At 45.8% G+C, this 27,461-nt stretch overlaps 1 protein-coding gene across 7 annotated transcripts in view; it reads left to right on the top strand.

The window, feature by feature from the left end:
- Positions 1-27,461, top strand: part of MLLT6 (MLLT6, PHD finger containing) — a 145,367-nt gene that overhangs the window by 50,168 nt on the left and 67,738 nt on the right. For 3 of the 7 annotated variants that reach the window (XM_084804714.1, XM_084804712.1, XM_084804716.1), the window contains exon 7: positions 3,460-3,564. In XM_084804714.1, the coding sequence (XP_084660840.1) occupies positions 3,460-3,564 (105 nt within the window). Of the gene's footprint in view, positions 1-3,456; positions 3,565-22,221; positions 22,385-22,993; positions 23,074-27,461 lie in introns of those variants that run through there. The other 4 variants (XM_084804713.1, XM_084804715.1, XM_084804711.1 and 1 more) reach the window with 2 other exon arrangements.

Genomic DNA, 27,461 nt, shown 5'->3' with positions numbered 1-27,461 from the left:
TAAGTTGAATGGTTGGATCAGTGAGTTAATTCCCATGTCAAACAAGTGTGTCAACCTTTTGCCCATTGATTTATGCATCAGGCAGGTGCTATCTGCTTGTTTGGGAGGTAGTTTGTTTTTTAAGTGTGTATTGGATTTGGTTTAGAAGAGTGCTGAAGAGAAAGGTGTGAATTTACCCAGAGTCATAGGCAGTATATGTGGCACAAGTATACTAACTTGGTAGAGCATTTGGCAATTTTTATGATTTTAGAGTTGGTTCTCATAGCCGTATTCACATACAGTGAAAGCCACGCTTTTTGCTACTTACAGAAACTAAAACAATGCACAGTAGTTGCTTTGCACAGCAGCTGTACAGTTTGTGCCTTTTAGCTGATAAGGGATGCTTCTTCCTATAGTGTGAGAAACTTACTTTCCTGCCAAGAAGAAAGCCCCCCCGCTTTCTCTTTCTGGGTGAAGGGAGGTGTGCGTGTGTGTCTTCTGACAGCCTGAGGAGACAGGCCCTATACAATCCTGAGCAGAGTGGCCTGCTACCTGTGCTCATCTGAGAGGGGGAAGGCATGCCACCTGCACAGATCACCAGCCCTGTGGGATGGTGGCCATCACTTCTTTGGGATCCGGGGTGACTGAACTGAGAGTTAAGGGCATGTGCAAGCTTTCTTTGTTTCTTGTATTCTCTGTATCCATTTCCCATCAATAAACCATCATTCTTTCACACAAGGGGACTCGAGTCATATTATGTCATTGAATCTGTTTAGTCTGACCAGGCCCCAGATTTAAGACAAAGTGGTACGTGCATGTTTATGTGTTTATATATTTGACACCCACAGCAGTACCCAGGAAGGGCTGGGATCACTTTGATTCTCTGGGTGTCCCACATGGAAGGCGTGGGAAAGCAGGACCCAGGGCAACCTATCTGGAAGTCATGGGTGGTTACCAACTGCTGCCACCTACAGTGATTAATAATGCCAGCCCCCTCCCCAAAGTCAAACTAGAGAGCGCCACGCCCTGCTTTCTGTTACTCCTGATCGTGTACACTGCTTTGTTGATCACTTGAAACAAAGTTTGGCTATTCCTAATCTGAGAGAGAGAGAGAGAGAGAGAATTCTTTCTTGGTAGTTGGCAGGAAGCAGCAGCACAATTCCTTTATTATTTTGTTCATTGTTAGTATTAATAAACGTTTATATAGCAGTGAGCAAATTTGCTTTTGCAATCTCTTATCTTGTTTGTCTTTATGATGGGCCAGTGGGGCAGGTAAGCAAGAACACTCCCAGGGCATAACTGCAGCCTGGGGCCAGCTCAATGCATTAAGTGTACATTCCATGGTGATGATGGAATCCAAGGAGGGATAACAGAGGGAGAATGGCCCTGAATTTGTGCAGAGTGGCTCTTCCTTCACCAGGAGTTAAGGCAAGGGCTTCCATGTTAGCGGGTTAACGGATCAGACCTTTCACCCCTGACAGCAGGCCCCGTGGCAAAGGCCTGCCTGAGACAGTTTGGTGCCTGAAGTAGGAAATCCCACTGGTACCCATCCCTCCCGCTCATTATCGTAGGATCCAATCCAGCAGGAAGTTCTTCAGCACATGCCTCCTGGAAATGAAAAGAAGCTGGAGATGAGCTTCCATTCATTTCAGTGAGGCATATGCAGGAGAATTGCTGGCACATCACATTCCAGAGATCTGATCTGTCTCTCTCTCTCTCTGCTACCCCAAATCTGCCATTTGTGGTGGCCGCTGCATTTTACCTCTCAGTAGGCTCACCTTTGATTCCTGATTTATTTATTTCATTTTTATACCACCCAATAGCTGAAGCTCTCAGAGCGGTTCACAAAATTTAAACCACAAAAATACAACAGGAAATACAATATAGAATAGATTAAAATTACAGAATAAAAATACAACCAGAGCAAAACCTAGCAGCAGTGCAGATATTTAAAACACAATAGCAGATTTAAGATAGCAGAGCTGAAAAAGTGGAAAGCTAAAATGCTAAAAAGATGCCTGGGAAATTAAAGAGGTCTTCACCTGGCGCCGGAGAGAGTACAACGTAGGCGCCAAGCGAACCCCTCTAGGGTGTGTTCCACAACTGGGGTGCCACAGCAGAAAACGCCTTTTTCATTGTAGCCACCTGCCTTACCTCTTTTGGCAGGGGCTCCTGGAGAAGGAACCCTGAAGACGATGATACGGTCCGGGCAGGTACATATGGGAGGAGGCGATCCTTCAGATAACCTGGCCCCAAGCCATTAAGGGCATGCTAATACCAGCACTTTGAATCGGGTCCGGAAAGGGACTGGCAGCCAGTACAGCTGGGAAAGTACTGGCATAATATGATCTCTTTGGCCAGTCCCCATTAACAATTTTAGACCCTGGGACTGAGGGCCAAACTACACGATGTCATTAGAATGCCATTTTTAAAAATAATAATGAGTAGCCCCATAATAATGAGTAGCCCCAGGCAGTTGCTGTGAAGGTTGAGACTGAGGAATGGCACTCTTGGAGAAGTTGATTAAACTTCCCTCTCCCCTGCCCCCCGGTTAATTGCACTTTCAAATAGGGATGTCAGAGACATCCACAAAGGCTTTAAATAAGTTCAGGTTTTTATGAGTCAAACCTGCAGATTCTGCAACGGACTGGCTTTTTCTGAGTTGCGTGGATTCTGGGGACTTGTGGAACAGTTTTTTACTTTAGGGGGGGATTTGCACAAATTCATACTTGCACTAATGTGCACTTGTGCTAATGTGTACTAATGCACACTTGTGCAAATGGAACAAAATTCTCATTCATCCCTAAAAAAAATCCAGTTCCGTCAACGCGCGGATGGTGGAACGAAAGACATCTAACAATCAGCGAAACACAGATTTAAGAAAATATGTACATCCCTTCTTCCAATCAAGGTGCTGTTAATGCCACCAGAGAGAAGAGACCGGAACAGCTTCAGGAGCTGGTAGCAGCTTCAGTGCTTGGGAAATTGGCGTAGGAGAAAAGGGTTAAACACCTTCTCCCAGAGCACCACTTCCCAGATTTTCAAAGCACCTGCCTAGGGCTACTTATTAGTCTGAAAACAACAACTTGGGAGATCCTAGTCCAAGATCCTCTGTCCAGCATTATATTTAGTTTGGCCCTGAGGCTGATAAATAGAGAGGGTGGCTGGCCAGAAGCCATTCCAGTGAGGGGTTTGGGCTGAGCAGGGATGAAGAGTCCTGGAGAACTCAAAAGCTTGCACATTTTTGTAGAACGTTGGTTGGTCCTAATGAAGGCATGGACCAATTGTGGATTTTGGATTTTTTTCTCATGGACCAGCACAGATAAGATGAGGATGTTTTTCTAAACTATGAAGCCAAGATCCTACAGGGGGAAGTTCTTCCTATGTGCATTTATTTTTCTCTTCTGCTCCTTTCTCATTCCTCCATCCTTGTCCATCACACCCTTCCCCCTCCCACAACTTTCCACTTGCCTCTAGAAGACATCACGCCATTCTGGAGGTGGTTCTTTCATCACCGGAAGGAGGAGCCGGTCCACATCACCTGCTCAAGAGAAGCATGTGTCCCACCATGAGAAACCAAAGAAGGTAACAACAACAACAAGGATAAAATGAAATGATTGTGTGATCCGGGGTGGGAGTGGAGGGTCGTAGCTATTAATTTATTTAATGTGCATTTAATTGTTTAGCCTTTCAATACCAAAGCAGATCTGATCAAATAGGCATTACCAGTGTCTGTGTATTCTGCACTTTTTTTGTTCTCAAATGCTGAAATTAGTGATGGACACAGAATTCAGCATCTGGAAAATCATCCGCTTTTTGCTGGAGTGCGTGGGCATTTCTGGGTGACAACAAATATCACGTTTTGACTACAGTGCATTGCTTCTACACTATACTATTTTACTGCTATACTATACTATTACTGTCCTAGTGCTAACAATGTTTGTTGGTGATTGCACATGATCCTGTCTTTTGCAAAGAGGAAAGCAGTCCTTTGGATGGAAAGGCAGCCCTCTCCACCTTCATTGGCGCCGCCTCCGCTTTCTGCTCCTGCTGCTGTTTCCAAGGAGGAGGGTGTTTTTTCTTCAGATGGCCATGTGTATGCATCAGTGTTGGGGTGCACAACAATCATTAGATGATGTCTGTGTATCTGTGTAATAAATGCACACTCACAAACTGAGGCAGCCTCCCTGGAACCACTAGTGTCTGGCTGCATAAGGTTTAAGGTTATGGGGCAAGAACCAGACAGAGAATTCCAACTCCCAGGTGCGGCTGTGCAACACCTGGAAGCCTGAGCAGGAAATGGAACAATTAGGAGAAGGGCGGGACTGTTGGGGGCTTTAGGTGGTCTGGGGTGGGAAGGAAGGGAGGCCAAATGGAAACTACCCTGTAGGTGAGGTAGAGGTGGTCAGCTGGTCTCTACAAGCTGAAATAGCCTAGCATGTGTAAGGGATCAGATGGCACTGTTTCCTCTGTGGTGGTCCTTGGTGCGAGACCATGTCAAAAGAACATCAGAGTGAGGGAGATGGGGTCTATAAAAGGTTAATCCTCCCAACACTGTCACCTTGAGATTGGGACTACAGGGATCCAACTTAGCACTCGAGGTTTATATGTAGCCTTCCACCTGGTAAAAATAAAGAAGCGACAAGCAAGCTCTAGGTGTCCGCTTTTTTATGATGGAGAGGCTGGGCCATTTTGATGTGGAGCTGCCTGTATGGTGCCCTGATAACATGAAAACATAGATGAAATTCACATGGTTCCCCCTCCATCTGCCCTCTGACACCTTTCTAGCCAGGAGAAGCCCAATGAAACTCAGATTTGTCATTTTCATTGGGGGTTCTCTAAATTCCCTGCAGAGGTGGGGCCTTATTAATCTCACCTCTTTTTTGCCTGCCTGCCTGCCTGCCTGCCTGCCTGCCTGCCTGCGGTGTCTCTGTCTCTCTCTCTGTCTCTCTTTCTCTGTCTGTCTGTCTGTCTGTCTGTCTGTCTCTCTCTCTCACACACACACACACACACACACACACACAGTGAAACTGACAAGACAAGCATTTAGAGAAGTCCACTGAAACCAACAAAACTTCTTTCCCCAGGCATCTCCTGGCTAGAAAGGTGGGGTGGGAGAAGCCTTGTCAATTTCATCAAAGCTTATTTATTACTGTGTGTTCAAATGCTGGCATGAAATTAATAGGGCTTTTTTCCACCACTGAGATCTACTGGAGAAGCCAAGTGAAATGGACAAGCTTTGACAGTTTCATGGGGCTTTTACAGACTGCACTGAGAGTGTGGGAATGTTATCAATTTCATCACTTTCCAGGGAAAAAATGGTAGTGGCAGGAGGGAGGAGGTTGCCACTGGAGATGGAGTGGTGGGATTATCCTGTAATCGGTAATGTCACTGAACCACTCTACCAGCACCCCAGGTGAGACAGTGGTGCAACACCCATATCATATCTTGAAATAAATGGGAATGCAACAGTTTAATGAATATCAGTACTAAAGAAAATTGCTAGTATGCAAGTGTCCTGTGTCAGAATTCTCCTCTTCCCCTTCCTCATTGAAATACAGATCTGAAAATAATTTAACTGCTAGACAACTGACAGTGCAACATAAGCACACCTACTAGGGAATAAGCTCCATTGAGTTCAGTGGGGCGTACTTCTGAGTAAACATGCTTTAGACTGCACTTTGGCCATTCTAAATTTGTCCATTCTAAGCCTCCATAGCGGTTTGCCACTGAATTTCAAACCACCACTTTTTTCTCTCTCCCCCCCCCCCCATTTCTTTTTCTAAATAGGCATGGCAGGGACAATGGGAGGGCCCGCACCTGCAGGTGTCACCAACCTCTGTATTAGATTTATATCCTATCTTTCCATTAAAATAGTGCTAAAAGCAGTTAACAATAAAATATGCAGGAGATGACAACATTGTAATTAAAATATTAAAACTCATCAATTAAAAACATATCTCAAAAAACACATAACATAAATCACAAATAAAAATAAAAGACAAATAAGAAAGAAATAACAGCAGCCTCCAGATTAAAACCCCAGTTTGGCAGCAGAACAGCTTAGATGCCAAAAGCTTGGCTGAATACAAAAAGATGGTGTTAGAACAAGACTTGGAACCTGTTTTTAGTGCCAAAGCTGAAATATGAGAAGTAGTAATATCAGTGAAGAATCATAGAATTATAGAATCATGGGGTTGGAAGGGGCCTACAAGACCATTGAGTGCAATCCTCTGCTCAGTGCAGGAAGCCTGATTCCCAGGTGGTCTCCCATCCAAGTACTAACCAGGGCTGACCCTGCTTAGCTTTGAGATCAGACGAGATCGATGCAATGGTGTAATGGAGGCAGGGCTCAGCATGTGCAGAGTGTCCTAATAATAGCATTTCCCCATCCCCTGGTCTGGAACTGGAGTGGAGAGTTTCCAAGTAAGAGGATACGGCTTATTAGCCTGACTTGAACCCCAGTATCTCACTTTTGAGAAATGAACCCTTGGTTGGAACAATAGCAGAAACAACTTCAGTGCCAGTTGCAACAGGGACTTGGGGGGACTGTGTTGTCCCCTTTAAGACTTGCAATTCATTTTGGGAGTGGGTTTTACATACCCCAGAACTCAGAATCTCACACGGTTGTTGTTTTTTGCAAAACTGAGAACTGCTTGTTTGTTTTTAGCTGTGGTTGCCTGCCTGGCTGCAACTGCACTGGCTGTTGGCAGGCATTCTGACCAATTTGCAAGCATACACAGCAGGCCTTTAATGCAGCCTATGGTAGGTTGGCTTCGGTGCACTCCTAAAGGCAGCAGCTGCCAAGGAAAGCGGCGGAAACAGGAAAAGAGAAAGAGAGGCAGGAGGGAGATCGGCAAAAGGTAAACGCTGGTAATGGAACAAAGTATTTGTGTATGACACAGGCCAAAAAGGCAGGGGGAAAGGAAGCCGAGATGATTGGCAGGTGATTTGGAGAGCAGCTGACACTGGGCAGGCTATGGAAGAGTCTATATTTGCACAGGCTTAGCTGGGGAGTAGATGTGAGATTCTTTGTTTCTTGCAGTCTTCCAGGGCATGGTCTGAAGGCACATGAGGCAGCCACCGTGCTGAAGCTAAGCAGGTCTGGGTCTGGTCAGTGCTTGGAGGGGAACCACACGTAGCCACCTTGAGTTCCACAGTGGAAGAAAGGTGGGATATGAAATAAACAAACAAACAAACAAACAAACAGACTACTGGCAAGCAATAGCAGGGGCTCCTGGGTCCCTCTGCACCTCACCCCCATGGAGACAGCTCACAGACTAGGATTGCCAGCCAGACCCTGGACCTTAGACCTTTAGAGCTCCCATTAAAGTGGGAGATAAAAGACATTCGTGGCTCCTCCCCAGTGGCGTAGGGGTACATTTTGAAGCGCAGGCACTCCTCATGACAGTTCCCACCCCACCCACCCCTCAAAAGGAGAGTCCAAACTTGCAGGCAGATGTGTTGATCCAGTTCTAGCTGTTTTCATCTCCATCAGGAGCAGGGCTTTTGTAAAGCTAGTGGGTCTGAATCACCCACTCAAGACCAAGCCACCCCCAAATACTTTGCATTACAATAGGGAACAACGGATTGTTACTGGGAAAATTCATTCCCCCCCTACTACTGTGAGGATTGCAGCAAAGCTGAGAGGAAACAGGGAATTCTCAAAGGGCAGATGGCCTCAGTGTCCCTGCTAATCCAACAGTCGCTGTGCTGTGTCCCTGCCAGCCCTGGCTCTATTACACCATTGCTCCTCCCTTTTGTTCCATCCCTTGTCCTCTCATCTGCTCCCCACTACTACCTGTGGTGAGCAGGACTCTGGTGTGATGCACAACAGGTGGGAGGGGGCATGGTGGATGATGGGACTTGGGGAGGAGCCACTGTTTCCTTGTCTTCTGTCTTCAACAGGAGATTGAAAAGTCTGTGTCCCATGTCCAGGTTGCCAGGCAGCAACCCTATTCCAAACAGACCTCCCTCTGCAGCAAGCCAGCTGGATGGGCTTCAGCTTCCCCCTGAAAACTATTGGGTCTAGATGCGTAGAGGTGGCCCCAGCTCTCCACGGATGGCCCCAGACCTCTATCCACACTGGACAACCTGAGGATATTCCAGAGAGAGTCGGGGGAAAAAACTTCATCTCGCACACAGTCTAAGCCAGGAGTGGGCAACCTGGTGCCGTCCAGAGGCTTTGGACTACAACTCCCGTCAGCTCAGCCAGAATAGCCAGTGGTCAGGGATCATGGGAGCCGTAGTCCAAACCTTCCAGAGGGCACCCAGTTGCCCACCCCTGCCCTCCAAAGTATTATTTGGCTGTGGGTGGAACACTGCATTACATGTTGTTTCATGGTTGTATTTGGGGGCTTTAAAAACATCCGTCCAATGCAGCCACTGCAACTGGAGACAACCAACATGGAGGAAAGCTTCTTAATGCTTTCTCTGCCTGCTGATACTGCCCCCCCTCCCCCGCGCTGCTCTTACCTGCATCAAGGAAAAGATATGAGTGACTGGCCGGGTTCACACAAAGCGATAAGCCACGGTGAGTGCTGGTCCTTGTTTTTTGTCATCGTGGCTTACCATGATTTGGAAACCTGGCACAGACAATTCAGCGTGTTTGTTAACCACGCACAAGCCATCCTGAGAGCCCATGGCTTGTGGTTAGGTTGTTGAGGGTGACATGTTCTCAGGGTGGCTTGTCGTGACTTGCGAACCCGACCATGTGGCTTGTCCCAAGCGGCTACAGAACCGTCTGGCAAGAGTGGCAAAAAGACGATGCCACTCCTCGCGATCACACCAGCGCTGCCTCCAGCCTTTCTCGTCAGTCTTGTTCACCCTCCACTGACACTGAAACGGCAACACCGAACTCTGAAAGCTGAACGGGATGGAGCGATTGGGACAGGCAGGTGGACTTACTGCTAGTGTGGGCGGGGGTACTTACTGCAGGAGTATGGGTGTACTTAGAGTGAAATTGGGTTCTTTCTTTCTTTTTTCTGTCATTCACAAGTGCGCACTCATGAATGACATAAAAATAAATATTACAGCAATACTCCCACAATAAGTACATCTGCCCACCCCAGCAGTAATTGCACCCGTCCACCCCAATCACTCTGTCCTGTTCAGTTGCCGCTTTTGGCGTGTACTTCCTCCCCTGCCCCCCGCAACCTTCAAGGTTTCTTCAGATTTAACTTTAAAAAAAACTTTCAGGGAGATTTGTGCAAATTTGCTAAAGTGCACTAATTAATGAATCTCCCCAAAAGTTAAAAAAAAGAATTAAATTTGTGCAAAGCTCCCCGAAGGTGAAAAAAATTCTACAAAATAAACTCTACTTCGCTAATGCTTGCATTTATGGAGTAGGCTGCTACTTCTGGAGTAAGTACACCTGCCCACCCCAGCAGTAATTATACCCACCTGCCCCAATCGCTGTGTCCCATTCAGCTGCCGCTTTTGGAGTTCAGGGTCAAGGGAAGCACCGAAAGTGGGGAGGAAACTGACAAGCGTCAGTTCAAGACATAATAACGAGAGGATGAAATTGGTAAATGGGGGTTATTGGCTCCCGACCCCCCGCCCAACCATCACTCCTTTTCAGAGCAATTATTTTCTTTTTTGATGCTTCTGAACTGTGCAAATGGGTTCATATTTTCTTTTATTAATATTATTTTTTTCCTGGTCCTTTACAGGTGTGCCCAGTTTTGCTTTTCCACTACTTGCCATCTGTAGCCTTGTCAATTTCCTTGTAAATTACCTGATCCACTTTGGAGCTGACCTTGACAGCTTTGGGATTTCACTGTCCAGGGGAGTGGAAGTGGAGTAGGTATTATACAAGGAAATAGATACGGCAACTGTATTACTGCAGACTGTACATAGAGGACAGGCAAATCCACATACTTGCGAAGGACTGGGGAAAAAATTATAATAAAAAAGCACAAACCCATTTGCGCAATTCAGAAGCACTGGGGCGTGGGGAAGAAAAATTACAAATCAATTTGTGTACTTTCGAAGCACTGGAAAAAAAAGTTAAGAAAGGAAAAAGTGCAGAGAAAAGCAGTGAGGGGAGCAGGAAAAGTTTACTCTGTAGGGATGAGGATACAAAAGGGGTTGTGCTGCAAAGGACACTGGGATACATGTAGGGAGCGGGTGGGAGGACTAAGAGGGAAACAAGCCACTGCAAGCCACAGAATGCCCAATCATCTGTTCGGAGTAACGTGGGCTAGCAAGCAGGCAACCAACCCATGGTGGCTTATTCTCAGCGTGGCTTAACATGACATTCAAACCAACTGTGTCTTTCTTTTCCCCAATGAAGGTAAAAGCCACTAGAAGGGGGAAAATAGCATGTGGGGGAAAGATTAAGAAGCCTTTTCCTCCGTGCTGGGTTACTGCAGCCTCAGGGGTTGCATCGAATTGGAAAAAGGGTCATTATCATTGCTTGCCACCCCAAATAATCCCAGAGTTGTCTATAATGCCTAGTTTCTCCTTGTCACTTCAGGTGGCACCTCACCTGAAAAATGTCACCTTGTCTGCCCTTCCCTTTGGATACAATCATATACAAATTATGGATTATGCTAATGGAGCCTTACACCATTCTGTAGAAGCAGGAGGAAGGTTTATGGTACTAAATCATAAGAACAGAAGAGTCTCCTGGCTGGATCAGACCTAGGTCCGTTTAGTCCAGCACTCTTCTTCCAGCAGCCAAATGTCTCTAAGAAACTCACTGAGCATGAAGGTATAGGTTAGCCTTCTGCAACCTGGCACCCAACAGATGTGTTGGACTACAACTGCCATCCTCCCCAGCCAGAGTGGCAGTTGTAGTCCAACACATCTGGAGGGTGTCAGGTTGAGGGAGGCTAATTTTGGCTGTTGTTTTATTCTCAGAATCAGCTATTTTGCACATGGAGATTCATTTAACTATTAAGACAAATATCTTGATAGACTTAAATAACAGGGTTCAATAGGCCTTATTTCAGAATAACATAGCTGAATTCTCTTAACTTTCTCTTATAGCCTATTTTTGCAAGTAGAGCAGGGTTGTTGTTTTTACTGTTAACAGCGAATGCATTTTGCATCTTTCGTTCTCCCTTTGGAATGGGTGGGTGGATCAAGCTCATTTTCAAACATCAAACATGGAATTAGGTCCTGAATGTGCATACCCAGATTTCATTCTGCTATCACAGTGTTCCAAGGAGATGTCACAATACAAATAAAGAAATAAATAGGAAAAGTCAAGTTGGAAAGGAAACCAAGATCTCACCTGGATTAGCCAATAATTTATTTAAATCTGCCTCTACATTGCTTTTGCACCATTTGGCAATAGCGGGCACTATTATAATTAGCTGGAACAACTTCTGTCGGTTTGAAAATACAGAAGCATTCAAGTGAGCTCTTTAATATGGAAAAGCTGAAAGAACAAAGACTTCTGTCAGTGACTTGGAAGAGGCAACAGAAACAGGTCCAATTAAAAAAAAGTTTAAAAAAACCCCTTCTTTTCTGTCTGCAACATCAGACTAAACCAAAATAGTTTAAATTTTAGAAGTTTCAGTATTGTGGTTTTCTGCATTGTACATTGAACACACCCCAGGAAGGAATTTGTATATCACATCCTCATTCTCACAGGGCTGGTTAACCTCAGCTAAACCAGCATGTGATTTGCATAACTGCAGGTGGTGGTTCACATGATTGGAAATAGCTATATCTATATATCCCTTGACACAGAAAACTAGCATGTCAGGGGAAATGGTTCTACCCTAGTCTTCTCCCAGATATGCTAATTCTCCAGGGAATTTTGTGCAGGGATGGGAGGGATTTTTTGTATGGAGAGGAGTATTTAATCATATGAGCAGTCTGAAATGGTACAGCCAGACAGAAGTTTCCTACCTTGGTGAGATGAAATAAGCGAAGGTCACACCCTTGTGTGTGGCTTTTCTCGAAAGCGGTATTGTGCCAGAAGTGTATTACGATGCATATGCAGATAAGCCCTGCAAGAGAGACAACCCCAAGGCAACTTAGGCTTCAGTTCTACACTTACTTGGGAGTAGGCCCCATTAGACTCAGTGGGACTTGCTTCTGAGTGGACATGTACAGCACTGCGCAGAGTTTTATGAATGTCCTCTGCCTACTCCAGTTTCCCACAGCATCAACATTCTTCTGTGTCAGTGTTTCCTAAACTTCTGCAAGTTCAGACTCCTTTTTCTGAATTAAAATTGGACGCAAGTGGGTGTGTAAGAGTTATGAATTTCCTGCCCACAAAAAAGTGCCGCCGCCACCCCCGCCCCAAGTGTATCTGCACAAATCGCTGAACAGCAAAAAGTCTAGCAGCATCTTAAAGACTTGACAAATTTATCATGGCTTAAACATTCACGGACTAGAGTTCACTTCGTCAGATGCATTAAGTGTTATCCTGAGTTGGCAGGTATATATACACAGTTGTGGGGGAGGGGGAGAATTTTAAGCACTGAGGTTATAGGAAAACGAAACGCAAAATGTACGGACTGTGACAATTATGTTAACGCACAAACATCCTGGCACTAGTAAGCTAACACTTGTATGGTGGGGGGAAACCTTTATCTCAGTTCAGGGCACAGGTGATAGAATTGAACTTCTTGATAAGTTGTAATTCAGTAGTTTCACGTGACTGGGATCTTCCTTTGAAGTTCCTTTGTTTAGTAACAGAATATCTTGGGAGAATTGTCCTTCCACTGGCTTCTGAATATTGTCCTTTCTGATGTCAGATTTGGGTCCATTTATTCTTCTGCGTAGAAACTGGTCTGATTGTCCTATGCAGAGTACAGAACACATTGCTGACAGATGATAGCATATATCACATTGAAATATGTGGCTGACATTATTAGGTCCAGTAACAGTGTTGTCTGAGTAGATATGAGTAGATCTGGGCATCTCCTGATTGGGAGGAGGGAAGCCCACAGTAAACGATCCATGCAGAGATGCAACAGGCACAGTTCCTGGAGGACAGGTAGTTCTTTAAGTCCCTGTAGTGGGAGTGGCATGCTGATCCCATTGCACCCAATGCAGAGACATGGCCAGAATTACCAACGTTTAGAGGAGGCTTAATTAGAATTGGGCAAGGCCCAAGCAGTACATCATGCAGGGACACAGCAGGGAGACTTCTCTCTTACTTTGGGTACTTTGGTCTGATAGGGCCCTTTAATGATTTAGGGTGCAATCCTATGGCTGCTGGTCAGTGGCTAGATGGCCATAGAATAGGTTGGTTCCCAGAAAACCGACCACCACCCCTCCCATGCTGCCTTGTAGGCAGCACGGATGGGCCCCACATTCAGCTATCGTAAGAGCAGCATGGAGTGGCGAAAGTGGGGTGTTCCTGCGGCCAGGCCGGGAGGGTTGGAAATGCCGGTACAACACATCCTATGTGTCATCCAGCTGCCACTTCCCGTCCTCCGATGTCCCGCAGCTAGACAGCCGAAATCAGCTGTCTAGCTGTGAAAGCTGGGCTAGGGGAGCAAGGAGGAGATCTGCTCCTCACCACTCCTCCTGCCCTGCACTGGATAGGTGGTTGCTCCCCAGGGTTGGAGGTGACCGTCGATCCACATAGGATTGCTCCCTTCGGGCGCAATCCTATTATTATTATTTATTACATGTCTATGCCGCTCCATAGCTTAAGCTCTCTGGGTGGTTTACAGAAGTTAAAACATTAAAATACAATATACAAAGTTTAAAAGCCATTTACATAAAAGCACACAGACAATATACACAAGCAACATATAACTAAAAACAACTTTGAACTGTCAGTCATAACTAAAGACACATCCAGGACCAATTAAAACTGACCAGGTAGACAGTTCCAGAAGATGATTAGCCAAGTGGCAGTTGGTCCCAGCAGAGCTGATGTAGTGGGTCAGCATGCCATCGCACCTCTCCCTCAGCTTCAGCCAGGTGGAATGTTCATACAGAATTCTGAAGAACAACAGAATCCGTACTTGTAGAGCTGTTGGAGGCAGAGGTCCAGGCACTCGCCCTCCACTTCCTCCTCAGTGATGTGCTCCGAGAGTAGCCGAGGCCACAAGGGCGGTGGGGGCAGCGGGCTGGCCAGTTCTCCGCTAGGTGCTGGAGCTGGGACCACCTGAGGCAGCGGGGATTCTTTGGGCTGGGCTTCCCCAGCGTGGCTCCCTCCATCCCTTCCTCCTTTCTCTTCCTCCTGAGGTGAAGTGGCCACGGCGGCATCAGCTTCAGCATCCCCCTTGTCTGCCAAACATGCATAGGATTGCACCCTCAATGGATCATTTCCTCATGGCACGCTGGCTGTTCCCACATGGCATGCTGTTTGGGAATTATTGCTCAGCGTCAGTGGTGGCCAACCTCAGTTCACACAGTCTGTTTCCCACCTCCCAGCTGAGCAGAGCAGAGCAGAGGAAGCTGCTCCAGCTGGTCTAGGGACTACAGAAGCAAGCAAGCTCCCAGAGAGAGAGCGGCCAGAGCGAGCGAATAGGGGGAGCAAACAGGAGTTGGCCAGGGGAGTTGCAGTGGTAGAAGAGACAAAGGAGACAGAGGCAAAGAGGTAAGTGGGCTGCAGGAAGCCCAGTGGGCTGCCCTTTATCCTTCTAAGTGGCTGTGAGCTCACCAGGTGCTCCTGAGAGTTCCAACTGAATTGGGGGTGTGTGGCCTGAGTACTCCCAGCAGTTGTGGGCAGGAAGCTTCAGTCTGTTTCCCGCCTCCCAGCAGAGCAGAGGAAGCTGCTCCAGCTGGTCCAGGGACTACAGAAGCAAGCAAGCTCTCAGAGAGCGAGTGACCAGAGCGAGTGAACAGGGGGAGCAAGCAGGAGTTGGCCTGGGGAGTTTGGCAGGGGAGGTCAAGGGGGAGGCCCCTAACATTTTTTTAAAATTATTTTTCTTGTAACACACACTTCCACACCAGTGGGACTCTGCTTTTAATGTCTGGTGAGTAGAGGAGCAGGCACAGGCTAGTCTAGAACAATCAGAAAGCTAGACTCAAAAAGGGAAAGAGGCTATGGAAGGACAAAACTCTCCAGCGGTGGTGACCTGCAAGGTGTGTGCAATGTTTGTTTTCTTGTCTGAGAACAACATGACCTACACCTGCAACAAGTGCAAGTTGATCACACTGCTGGAAGAAAAAGTAAGAGGACTGGAGCGGCGACTGTCGACCCTCCAGGGAATAAGAGAACATGAAGAGTTCTTGGACAGAATGGTGGAACTACAGCAGCAAAGTGAAGACCAGAAGCTTGAAGAGCAACAGCAAGCTGAGGCAGAAGTGGGAAATGCTGAGGTGAGGAAAAATGCAGTAGAGGATACTCCTTGGAAAAGGGTGACAGTTAGGAGAAGAAGAACTAGACACCACTCTGCACCAGTGGAAGCAGTGGAGCTGTGAAACTGATTCCAGGTACTTGAGGATGAGACTGGAGGACAGCCTGCAGAGGAAGAATCACAGGGGAACCTACATGAGAGTGAGCAAGAGGCTGAAGGTCAGTCAAGCAGAGGAGATGAAACCCAGGCCTACAACAACAAGAAGAGAAGAGTAGTAGTAGTGGGAGACTCCTTGCTGCGTGGGTTTCAGACCCAAGTATGTTGCGAAGACCCGTGGACTCGCCAGGTATGTTATCTCCTGGGAGGACGGATTAGAGACATGATTGAAAGGTTGCCTGCACTCATAAAGCCCACTGACAGGTATCCCTTTCTTCTCATCCATGTGGGAACAAATGATACTGCCAAGCGGAGCTACGAAGAAATCATGTCAGACTTTGAAGCATTGGGAAAGAAACTCAAGAACTTTGGGGCCCAGATAGTTTTCTCATCCATCCTTCCAGTAGTTAGAAGAGGGATAGAAAGGGAAAGGAAAATACTCCGAGTGAATGACTGGCTACGAAGATGGTGCCAGTGCAAGAGACTTGGATTCTGGGACCACGGGCTATACTTCCTGGAAGATGGGCTGTTGGCAAGGGATGGGTTGCACCTCACAAAGGCTGGGAAGAATGTGTTTGGCCACAGCATGAAGAACTTCATCAGGAGGGCTTTAAACTGAATCCTACGGGGAAGAGAGATGTAAAGTTGGGGGTAACAATGGACGAAGGCTCATGCACCGCAACAGAGAGAACAGCTCTAATAGTGCCCAATAATAGTCTTCAGACACATGTAGGAAGAAAGCCAGACTATGAACCACGTGGTCTTCGATGTCTATATACTAATGCCCAGAGTATGGGAAACAAACAGAACGAACTTGAACTCTTAATACAAGAGGGAAATTATGACTTGATCGATATAACTGAGACTTGGTGGGATGACTCTCATGACTGGAATACAGCAATTGAAGGTTATAGCTTGTTCAAAAAGAACAGGAGGAACAGAAAGGGAGGTGGGGTTGCACTGTATGTGAAAAATAGATATCTCTGCACAGAAATACAGGAGGATGAGCTTGGTAGCCCCATCGAGAGCATCTGGATCAAAATAAATGGAGCAAAGAATAAAAGGAACCTGGTGGTTGGAGTCTACTACCAGCCACCCAACCAAGGAGAAGACGAGGATGAAGCTTTTGAAAAGCAAATAGCCAATGTTTCAAGGAAGCATGTTGTAGTAGTAATGGGGGACTTCAATTTCCCCGATATTTGTTGGGAGACAAATTCTGCAAAACATGACCCCTCCAAGAAATTCCTGACTTGTGTGTCGGATAACTTCCTCCTGCAGAAAGTAGAGGAAGGAACTAGAGGATCGGCTATCTTTGACTTGATCCTAACCAACAGAGATGACTTAGTGGATAAAGTAGCAGTTACAGGAACTCTGGGGGAAAGCGACCATGTTGCACTTGAGTTCTTGGTTCTAAGGGAAGCAAAAGCCGAGGGTAGTCAAACGTATACCCTGAATTTTAGGAAAGCTGATTTTAATAAACTCAGAACAATGATAAGTAAGGTCCCATGGCAAGCGAGTCTAATGAGAAAAGGCGTCCAAGATGGGTGGGAGCTTTTAAAAAAGGAAATTCTCAAGGCACAATTACAAACAATTCCAACAAGAAGAAGAGGTGGAAGACAACAGAAGAAGCCAATGTGGCTTCACAAAAAGCTTAGGGATGACCTGAAAACAAAAAAGGACACATATAGGAAGTGAAAAGAAGGCCAAGCAACAAAGGAAGAGTACAGGCAGGTAGCACAGAATTTCAGGGATGGTGTCAGGAAGGCCAAAGCTGAGGTTAGCAAGGGATGCAAAAAGCAACAAGGAGGCCTTCCTCAGCTACGTGCATAGGAAAAGACAGAGGAAAGAAATGGTTGTTCAGCTATTAAATAAGGATGGCAAAATGATAATAGATGACAAAGAAAAGGCAGAGGTGCTCAATTCCTACTTTGGCTCAGTCTTCTCCCAAAAGAGGGTCTATGACCCCCCTGGCAAAGGCGAAGTACAGGCTGAAGGGGCAGGATTGCAGCTTGAGATCGATAGGCATATGGTCAAGGAACACCTAATTACTTCGAATGAGTTCAACTCTCCAGGGCCAGATGAACTGCATCCTAGAGTAATAAAGGAACTGGCAGAAGAACTCTCAGAACCACTGTCTATTCTCTTTGAGAAATCATGGAGGAAGGGTGAAGTGCCAGATGACTGGAGGAGGTCTAATGTTGTCCCTATCTTCAAAAAGGGTAAAAAGGAGAACCCTGGGAACTATAGACCAGTTAGTCTGACATCAATCCCTAGGAAAATTCTGGAGCAGATCATAAAGCAATCCATCTGTAAGCACCTTGAAAACAATGCAGTGATTACTCGAAGCCAACATGGATTTGTCAAAAACAAGTCCTGCCAGACAAATCTGATCTCATTTTTTGATCAAGTAACCTCCCTTATGGACTGTGGGAATGCTGTAGACATCATATACCTCGACTTCAGCAAAGCTTTCGACAAAGTGCCCCATGATATCCTGATGAGCAAACTAGCTCAAAGTGGGCTAGATGAAACAACGATCCAGTGGATCCACATTTGGCTACAGAATCAGACTCAAAGAGCGCTTATCAGTGGGATCTTCTCAAACCAGGGAGAGGTAACAAGCGGGATACCGCAGGGCTCAGTCCTGGGCCCAGTGTTCTTCAACATTTTTATTAATGACTTGGAGGAGGAGGTGCAGGGAATGCTGATCAAACTTGCAGATGACACCAAATTGGGCGGGATAGCTAATACTTTGGAAGACAAACAAAATTCGAAGTGATCTTGATAGACTGGAGCACTGAGCAGAAAACAACAGAATGACATTTAATAGGGATAAATGCCAAGTTCTGCACCTAGGAAAAAGAAACCAAATGCACAGTTACAAGATGGGGGATACGTGGCTCAACAACACTACAAGCAAGAAGGATCTTGGAATTGTGGTAGATCACAAGCTGAATATGAGCCAACAATGTGATGTGGCTGCAAAAAAGGCCAGTGCTTTTTGGGGTTGCATTAATAGAAGCATAGCTTCCAAATCCCAGGAAGTACTAGTTCCCCTCTACTCCGCACTGGTTAGGCATCATTTGGAGTACTGTGTCCAGTTCTGGGCACCACATTTTAAGAAGGATGCAGACAAACTAGGGAGGGTTCAGAGGAGGGCAACAATGATCAGGGGACTGGAAACAAAGCCCTCTGAGGAGAGACTGAAAGAACTGGGCATGTTTATCCTTGAGAAGAGAAGACTGAGGGGAGATATGATAGCGCTCTTCAAGTACCTGAAAGGTTGTCACAGAGAGGCAGGCCAGGATCTCTTCTTGATCATCCCAGAGTGCGGGACACAGAATCATGGGCTCAAGTTCCAGGAAGCCAGATTCCAGCTGAACATCAGGAAAAACTTCCTGACTGTTAGAGCAACACGACAGTGGAATCAATGACCTAAGGAGGTGGTGGGCTCTCCCACACTGGAGGCATTCAAGATGAGGCTGGACAGCCATCTGTCAGGGATGCTCTGACCTGGATTCCTCCATTGAGCAGGGGGTTGGACTCGATGGCCTTGTAGGCCCCTTCCAACCCTACTATTCTATGATTGTATATGCCCCAAATCAAGTCCAAAATATGAGATAGTGCAAGCATTCACTGCAGAATATCAGCAGCACTCCTTGCCTTGGTGAGGTTTTGAGTCACCATCATCTAGTTTATTTATATGCCGCCTTTCCACATAACCTTCATACAGCTGCTCACAAGAACAGTGAATAAATGTGGGTATAAGAAAGACATTGTTATAAAGTATCTTAATCCATATTATCACCAAACATCAACATTTCCCTAAACCAGCCTTCCTTACTCTGGTGCCCTCTAGTTGCTTTGGACTACAACTCCCAGCATCCCTGGACAGTAGCCATGCTGGTTGGGGCTGATGGGAGTTGCAGTCCAAAACATATAGAGCTTAGTAGGTTGGGGGAGCCTGCTTGAAACAACGAAAAATGTCCCTTTCAGAAATAAGAATGATCACACAGAAAGATCTACATCTAACTAACAATCCACAAAGATGTCAGGAGCAGAATATCAAGATATTTTAATTTGAATCAATTAAATTCAAAGCCTGTCAAGCCGGCAGAATTGATTCCACTGTACTGAGGCTGGCAGACGTGCAAGTCCCAACCAGGCACACACAGAGACCCTCTTGGTCCTGCTTGTGGCCCGTGTACCACGTGTTGACTACCCGTCTTATGTTGTACTGCAAGCAACTACAGCTGCATACTTACCTGGGAGTGAGTCCAATTCTGCTCCATGGGACTTCCTTCCCAGTAGACATGAAACAGAGTGCACTGTATAGGTTGGATCCAGTCTAAGGGCGCAATCCTATGCATGTTTAGACAGAAAAAAAATCCTACAGCTCCCAGCATTCCCCAGGTAGCTATGCTGGCTGGGGAATGCTGAGATTCTGTCTAAACATGCATAGGATTGCTCCCTTAGCCACACTTTGGGCCCCTTTATTTGTTTGTTTATTTATTTATTTCTATACCACCCAATAGTTGAGGCTCTCTGGGCAGTTCACAAGAATTAAAACCACAAAGTACAGCATAAAATAATATAAAATATGAAAGCTTAAAACCATAATATAACAGTACAACTAGAATAAAACCTAGCAGCAATGCAGAGATGTAAAATACAGATTTAAGACACCAGAGCTAAAAGATTAAGAAGCCAACTTGCTAAAGTACTGGGAGAATAAAAAGGTCTTCACCTGGCGCCAGAAGGAGAGCAACGTAGGCACCAGGCGAACCTCTCTAGGGAACTCATTCCAGAACTGGGGTGCCACAGCAGAAAAGGCCCTCCACCTGGTAGCCACCCGCCTCACTTCCTTTGGCAGGGGCTCCTGGAGAAGGACCCCTGAAGATGATCATAGGGTCCAGGCAGGTACATTTGGGAGGAGGCGATCCTTCAAATAACCTGGCCCCAAGCCATTAAGGGCATTGAATGCTAATACCAGCACTTGGAATTGGGCCCAGAAATTTCCCATTGAAATCAATGTGAAGCAATAGCCATGCCGACTTAGTCTGGATCCAGCCCACTGGGCACAGTCCTGCCCCTCTTAGCTATATGACCAGCATAGCATTCTGGTTAAGAGTATGAGCATGAAGAGTCAGAGATGTTCGTGCTCATAGCTCATACTCTCACCTAAATTAAGTCTCACCTAAATTGTGAAGAAACTGGGTGAGCTGAAGCAAGGTTCTGTCTCCCAGTCCTAAAATAATATAACCTGTTGTTGTTGTTGTTGTTGTTGTTGTTGTTATTATCCTTTCTCTTAAGTGGAGGAATACCCATCTCTTGGTAGATTAAACAAGAAATGTTCTGGGTTGGATCCAGACTTAGTCATATTTTCTGACTCACTGAAATCAATGGGACTTAAGTGAGTCATGACTAACTTGATTTTAATGGATCTACTCTGACTAAATCTGGATCCAACCCTTTGAGTTTTACCGAGTTTTCTCTTCCGGATTTCTCTCTTAAGAACTTTTTCAGCTTAGTGGCATCTGGGAACAGTGGGTTCTCCATGTATTTTTTTAATTGGGCTTCTAGGCATGTTCTTAATGTATGTCTGTTAAATGCAAGTTTATGATCTCATATGCTTTTCTGGCAAAGATATGATTAAAATTACAGTATTAACACCCAAGAAGCATTTCTCAAGTGAGCGTGTTTGTGGTAGGTCCAAGTATTCTTTGGGGCAAGCACCCCATTCCCTGGTAGGGACCCTAAGGAAAGTCCTGGACTTTAGCTATACTTCAGCAATGCTTGAATATTTTGTCATGTCAGCAATTTATCTTTTGGAATAAAGTGCATCCCTTCTGCCCAGAGCCTATTTTGCAAAATGAAGCCATTCCCCCTGAACTGATGGAAGCTGGGTTGTAGTTACCCCATGGTACTTTTTCTGCACATGCTCAAAGGCACTCTTCTTCTGTAGCATTTCAGGGTGAAACTGGCCTGCTTGTCTGGCCTGGAAACTCTTCCTCCCACTCTATTCCCAGAAATATGGGAAGTAGCTGCGGGTTTTCATTGTGTTAAGGAAGGTACACTTTCCTCATGCTCAGAAGCATTATTGGGTCTAGCCAACTTGTTTATCTGGGGCAGGGAGAGAGGGCGATTAATTAAATATGTGACAAAAGGTTTTTGGAACTCTTTTGCTGGCAACCAGTTACAAGCATGTGTGTGTGTGAATGAGAGAGAGGGAGAGAGGAGGAGGAGCTAGTGGGGGAAGAGGGGGGATATTTTGCACATGCCCAGAGGCACAATCCCTACTCATGTCCCAGGATGGTGTTCCAGCACTGAATCCTGGCTAAAACTATGCCCCATGTCCTGCACATGCTTAGAGGTGCTCACCACCTTCCTGCTCCTTATCACTACGTCCCAAGACTGAGGCTTGGTGAGCCCGTGAGCAGATAAAAACCTTGCCCTTGTCTTATGTTCTGCTCCTCTGAAGAGGAAAGGCAGCTGCCTCTCGGGGAAGGCATACTGGCTTATCGCATTCCCCGCCACCCCTGCGCTCTGCTTTTCCTGCAGTGCCCAGGCGATTGCGGGGAAGGGCTGGGGGTGGGGAGGTGGGTAAGCTAGGGAGGATCTTGTGGGCAAGGCCTCTCTGGCATCTGAAGGGATCCTATTTCACTCGCCCTGACGTTGGAGATCTACAAGTTAGTGTGTGCAACATGGGCACCGCCTTCCCTGGCTTGCAAGGCAAGAGTTCCCCCTCTCCCCATTCCTTTCCTCCTCCTCCTCCTCCTCCTTTTCTATTTCTGTCTCTCTCCTTCTTCTCCTTCTCGTTAACTGTCGAGCTTTTCCTGTGCCTGCTGAAGTGCCACCCCCAAGCTGCTCGAAACTCCCCTCGCTGGGGGGGGGGGTCGGGGCAGGGGGGAGACTTTCTTCCTGTTGGTGAACTTTGGGCAGTGAGATGAACTTGGCAGCCCCAATGCGATTTGCACATCCAGACATACCTAGAGAGCTTTCTGCTGCAAAGGAGGAGAGTCGGGAAGGTAGGGGGGCCCCTTTATTTTGAGGGATGAATAAGGTCAGGGCCATCTCCTTACCAAATGACAGGCTGTTCCTAACTCTGTAAGAAAATCTAGAGTTTAGCAAAGGCAAGTAAGACCTGTAAACAGGTTTTCTGAAGATAGATAGATTTCAATTTTTGGTGTGTGTGTGTGTGTGTGTGTGTGTGTAATAAAAGCTTGAGGGAAGGGAGAAGGGGTAGATGGCCATACCAGTGTGGCTGAGTATATTGTCAGTTTGATTCCAAGATACTTCCATTGGCATCCCAAGATATACGTTCTGGGGCTGTTTTTGCACCACCACCAATGAAGGAATCCAAACTCAGGGTTTCTCATTTTGTGTTTTTGTTTTTGAAAAAAGGCCCACTTTGCATGCTCAGTTTGGAGAGTATTTAAAATTGACAAGGAGTTTGTATGGGGAAGGAGCAAGAACTGGGCTCTGCGTTAAGCAACAGGCAACAGAGATTTATGCACAACTTCCCAAGGGGTACTTTAAAAAAAGAGATCCCACATCCCCACTGTGATGTCTGCCCGGCTTGCAAGTTCCATGTTCACATGCTATCATTCTCATGTTCTTAATGATATCTGTCTAAGAGGGTTCACGCTCTAGGAAGAAGACCCAGATGTTGTGTTTCTCCTTGTGCTGTATAATACGACCACCTGTACGCTGTAAGGTGGGTCCTCAAAACTGATCTGCAATCTGTTCACAAGAACTGGAACACCAGAACGTTGTGTACTCTTGTGTGTTTTTAGAAAACAAAACTCGAAGTTAAAAAAAATAAGGGACAGTAAAACCCAGCATATTTTTCTGTCAATGTGGGTGCCGTTTATGAACTGTGGAAATTAATGAACAAATTGTAAGTAAGCCAAATAAGCAGAAAGCTATTTATTTATATTAGCATTGCAAAATTAATGTAAGGCTGCAAGCCTATGTCTACTTACTTGAGATTAAGCTCCATTGAACCTGGTGTTTCTTACATCTGAGTTAAAATGCATAGGATGTTGTTGGTGTGTCAGCTGGAAATACCGAAAACCAGAATTGTTAATCTGTTATTTATAAAATTAGAATTCAAGGGAGTAAGGATTTTATTTTATTTTCAAACTTTCTTCCATTGATTTTTTAAAAAAAATTCTTCTATATCTTTTCATGTACAAATACTTGCTTCGAGGAGTTGGTTGGATATTTCTTTGTCCATGTGTGAAATCACTGTTCTTGTACCTGCATATGGAAAAGGAATTAACAATGCAATCCTATGCATGTCTGTTCAGAAGTAAGTCCCGCTGAGTTCAGTGAGACTCACTCCTATGTGAATGTATATAGGATTGCAACCTAATACGTTGCATTTAAAGAAATCAAATGTTTGTTCCAAAAAAGGCACAGTATGGTGACTTGTATAAATTATGCAAAATAACATTATGAATATATGTGTGTATGCATTATTTCATTTAAGACTTTTAGGGCACAATCCTACGGTGATAGGAGGCCGCCTCCGAACTCAGAGGTGACCGCCTATCCAATGCAGGGCAGGAGAAGCACAGAGGGGATCTTTCCCTCCACACTTCTCCTGCCCTGCATTTGAGGCTAGACAGCCGATTTTAGATGTCTAGCCACGGGAAGGTGGAGCGGGGCAATAGGCTGCCGGATGACACATAGGATGTGTCGTATCGGCATTTCCACCTTCCCCGCCCTGGAACGCCCCCCGAAATGCCCTGTTTTGGCCACTCTGTGCTCCTCTTTGGAGTACAGAGCACAGGGCTGTTCTGCACTGCCTGCAAGGTCAGTCCTCCAGAGGTCAGTTCCCGGAAAACCACATATCCTATGGCCATCTAGCCACTGTCTAGCGGCCATAGGATTGCTCTCTTATACCCTAATTCTTGGTAGGATGTTAAAGACAGCCATCAAGAAATACAATAACAGTTAAAACAATCAATTAAAATGACTAAATACAAAAAATAGTTATAAACAGCAAGTAGAATAAAACCACAATAAAAAAGCATAAGAGAACAAATAAAATCATCCACTAAAGTCCCAGTAGAAAGTTAAGGTCTTCAGCATAAGAGATAGCAAAGTTGGTGCTTTATGGATATGTTGGGAAGGGAGTTTAGTGACAGGGGGCCACCGTAGATAAGACCCTGTCCCTGGCCACCACCTGCCTCGTGCTTGAAGGCAGAAGTATGTAGAGCAAGGCCTCTGATGACAAAGTCATATTTTAACCAGTAGAAAGTTAAGGTCTTCAGCATAAGAGATAGCAAAGTTGGTGCTTTATGAATATGTTGGGAAGGGAGTTTAGTGACAGGGGGCCACCCTAGATAAGACCCTGTCCCTGGCCACCACCTGCCTCGTGCTTGAAGGCAGAAGTATGTAGAGCAAGGCCTCTGATGACAAAGTCATATTTTAAAAATTAATTTCATTTAAAAATGTTATTTTATAACCATAGAAAAATAACTACAGAGGAGATCAGTTTCTTATACTAATGTAACTCATGTATACACGACATGTATGTAACTCATGTATACACGACATGTATATGGGTTCGCACGACATGACCCCATGGTTTAATTACCCATGGGGATGTCATGTCATGTCATGCTGGGCACCCAGAGGTGCCATTTTTGCATGGCATCCATGGGCACCCAGCTTGCCGCTGCTTGTTGTACATGGGTTATTTGAGGGTTGTCTAACCCTCAAACAGCCCCTGCCACCTGGATTCACACAACACAACAAGCCATGGCAAGCCAGGCACCAGGCACAGCACAGCAGCCTCTGCAGGTAAATTAAGCCACGTGGGGCTGATGTGTCATGCGAACCAGGTCAATGAGTATTGACGTATGTCGTCCTCAAATTTATAAGTCCAGAAATTAACAAAACTTGACTTTCATACATTTGGTTTTCATGAACCCAAATGTAATCTGTACGTTTAAGCATCATAGCTCTATCCCAAATCCTGTAGAACCAAGAGGTGTTGCCACTTTTCCCCCTCAACACATAGCACTGGACATTTTAGCAGCTGCTGTTAATATATTTGTGATCGTCTCAACATCAGCTATGTCAGCGCATCCTTCCAAATAATTTAATAATACTCTTTCAGAGCAATCCTGTAGTCCCTAGTAGGGTATCCCAGGGGCCATAGGATATTGTGGTCCTTTCCCCCACCGCCCCTGAGGCTGTAGACAGAGCTACAACCTTGGGCAGGGAAATCCAAGCAGGAACCTCCCCGACCTTATCCGGCCGCCACAGAAAGAACCATGGCTTCTGTTCCGAGGTCGCAACAGCGAGTTCGGAAGAGGGTCAGGAAGGGAGAAAAGGGGGTGGGCGGGGAGGGCAATGAGACCTGTGGATCAACTGCATCCACAGGTCTCTCCATCTCCTGTCCTGCCCACTGGAAGGTAAGTCACCTAGATGGGCTCAGAGGCCTGCCTAACTGAAAGTAACAAAATTGGAGGAGCAGGTGGCTGAAAAGCTGCCCTCCTCTTCCCGGCCTGCCGGGCTCTTACCAGCAGAGCTTTGGATACACGGAGACCTCTGTCTATAGAGAGTGCAATCCTGTGGCCCGTAGACAGTATCCCAGGGGCCAGAGGACACAGTGGAAGACCCACACCCTCTCCCAGCCACTGCAGAAACTCTGACCTCAGGAATTCATTTCATTTATTTCATTTCTAAACCACTCAATAGCCATAGGTTTCTAAAGGGTTCATAAAAATCAAAAGCTAAAACACAACATGATAAAAACATAATAGAAACTCTTTAACATATGGAAATGTAAAGGAAATTAAAAGAGCTAAAGACAGTGAACAGTAACATGATAGGACCTGATAAAACAACTGACATTGAAAGGAGGGGGGGAGGAAGGGGATTATCAGGGGGGAGTCTGTGGATCCGCTGGATCCAGTAGCTTCTCAGCCTCTGTTCGGCCCCTGGCACAAAGGGGGAAGTTAGATGGGCTCTGAGGCTCATCTAACAAAAAGCCCTTTATGGGAGGACAGAGAGGGAAAACATGCCTTCACCATTCCTCTGCCCTGCCAGCAAGAGTCCAGCAGGTTGTTGGGCAGATGGGCACCTCCAAGATCACAGCTCTCTGTTGTCTGGGCTCAGGGCCCATCAGACTGCACTCCTAATGGTTCATCTGGAATACGATTTGTTCCTGTTCCAAATCATTTGCTCATGATTTGTCCAATATCATACAATACTAACTCCTGAAGGCTTTTAATTTGATCACAGCTCCAAAATACATGCATATTTTGTTCTGAGACAAATCATAAATCATCTTTAATTCATGTGATGTCAGATAAGGGGCTTCTTCACATGGAGCTTTTATCCTATTGAGATTGCTCACTCACGGAAGTTTGCGGGTCCTTTTCATGACATCGTCAACCTCCAGGGCACATCCAGAGGTATTTCCTGGTTATCCATGGTAAATAGATTTGGAAATAATGAAGTATTAAAATACGTTGGATTGTTGCACTATTAAAACAGCCACTAGATGGTGCAGTTTCATTGAGTTCTATGGAAACTTGAAAATTAAAAACTTCCCCTTTCAACAATTACGTGGTCGCTGTCTGGGAGCCTGGTGTAAACGTGGAAAGGCTGCACAACGGGAGGGCTGCGGATTTTTTCTTTAATGTAAAGGCAGCATCGGTGACATTTTTTTAATACTGATGAAACGTGATCCAGCTGAACTGTATAATCTGTTCTGCTTATCATGAGGAGAGGCAAAGAACTATGCATTACACCTGATCGCTGGAATGCAGCTCAGCCCTCTTTTTGGCATTTGGGGACTGAGATTCTGCCAGGCATTGGCCCCACACTTTTCCATGACTAAACCCCAGGCAGGTTTCTAAACCCCAGGCAGGGCCGTGTGTACTTCATACATTAATTTAAAAAATAAATAAATCTGCTTTGGGGCAATCTATATTCTGTGCCATGAACAGTTGATTTCTGTAGCCTATATAAATTAGGCAAATTAAGTATGTTTTGCATATTTTATTTTGCTTTCGCTAGACATAGGAGGGGGTGAGAACACTGATGCACCAGCTTCAACTCATGCAAAACAGCCTGCTCTCT

This window comes from Heloderma suspectum, chromosome 6, assembly GCF_057233095.1.
Source record: "Heloderma suspectum isolate Gila_16-S chromosome 6, 16-S_ref, whole genome shotgun sequence".
Lineage (NCBI taxonomy): Eukaryota > Metazoa > Chordata > Lepidosauria > Squamata > Helodermatidae > Heloderma > Heloderma suspectum.
This window is presented reverse-complemented; position numbering and strand designations above follow the sequence as displayed.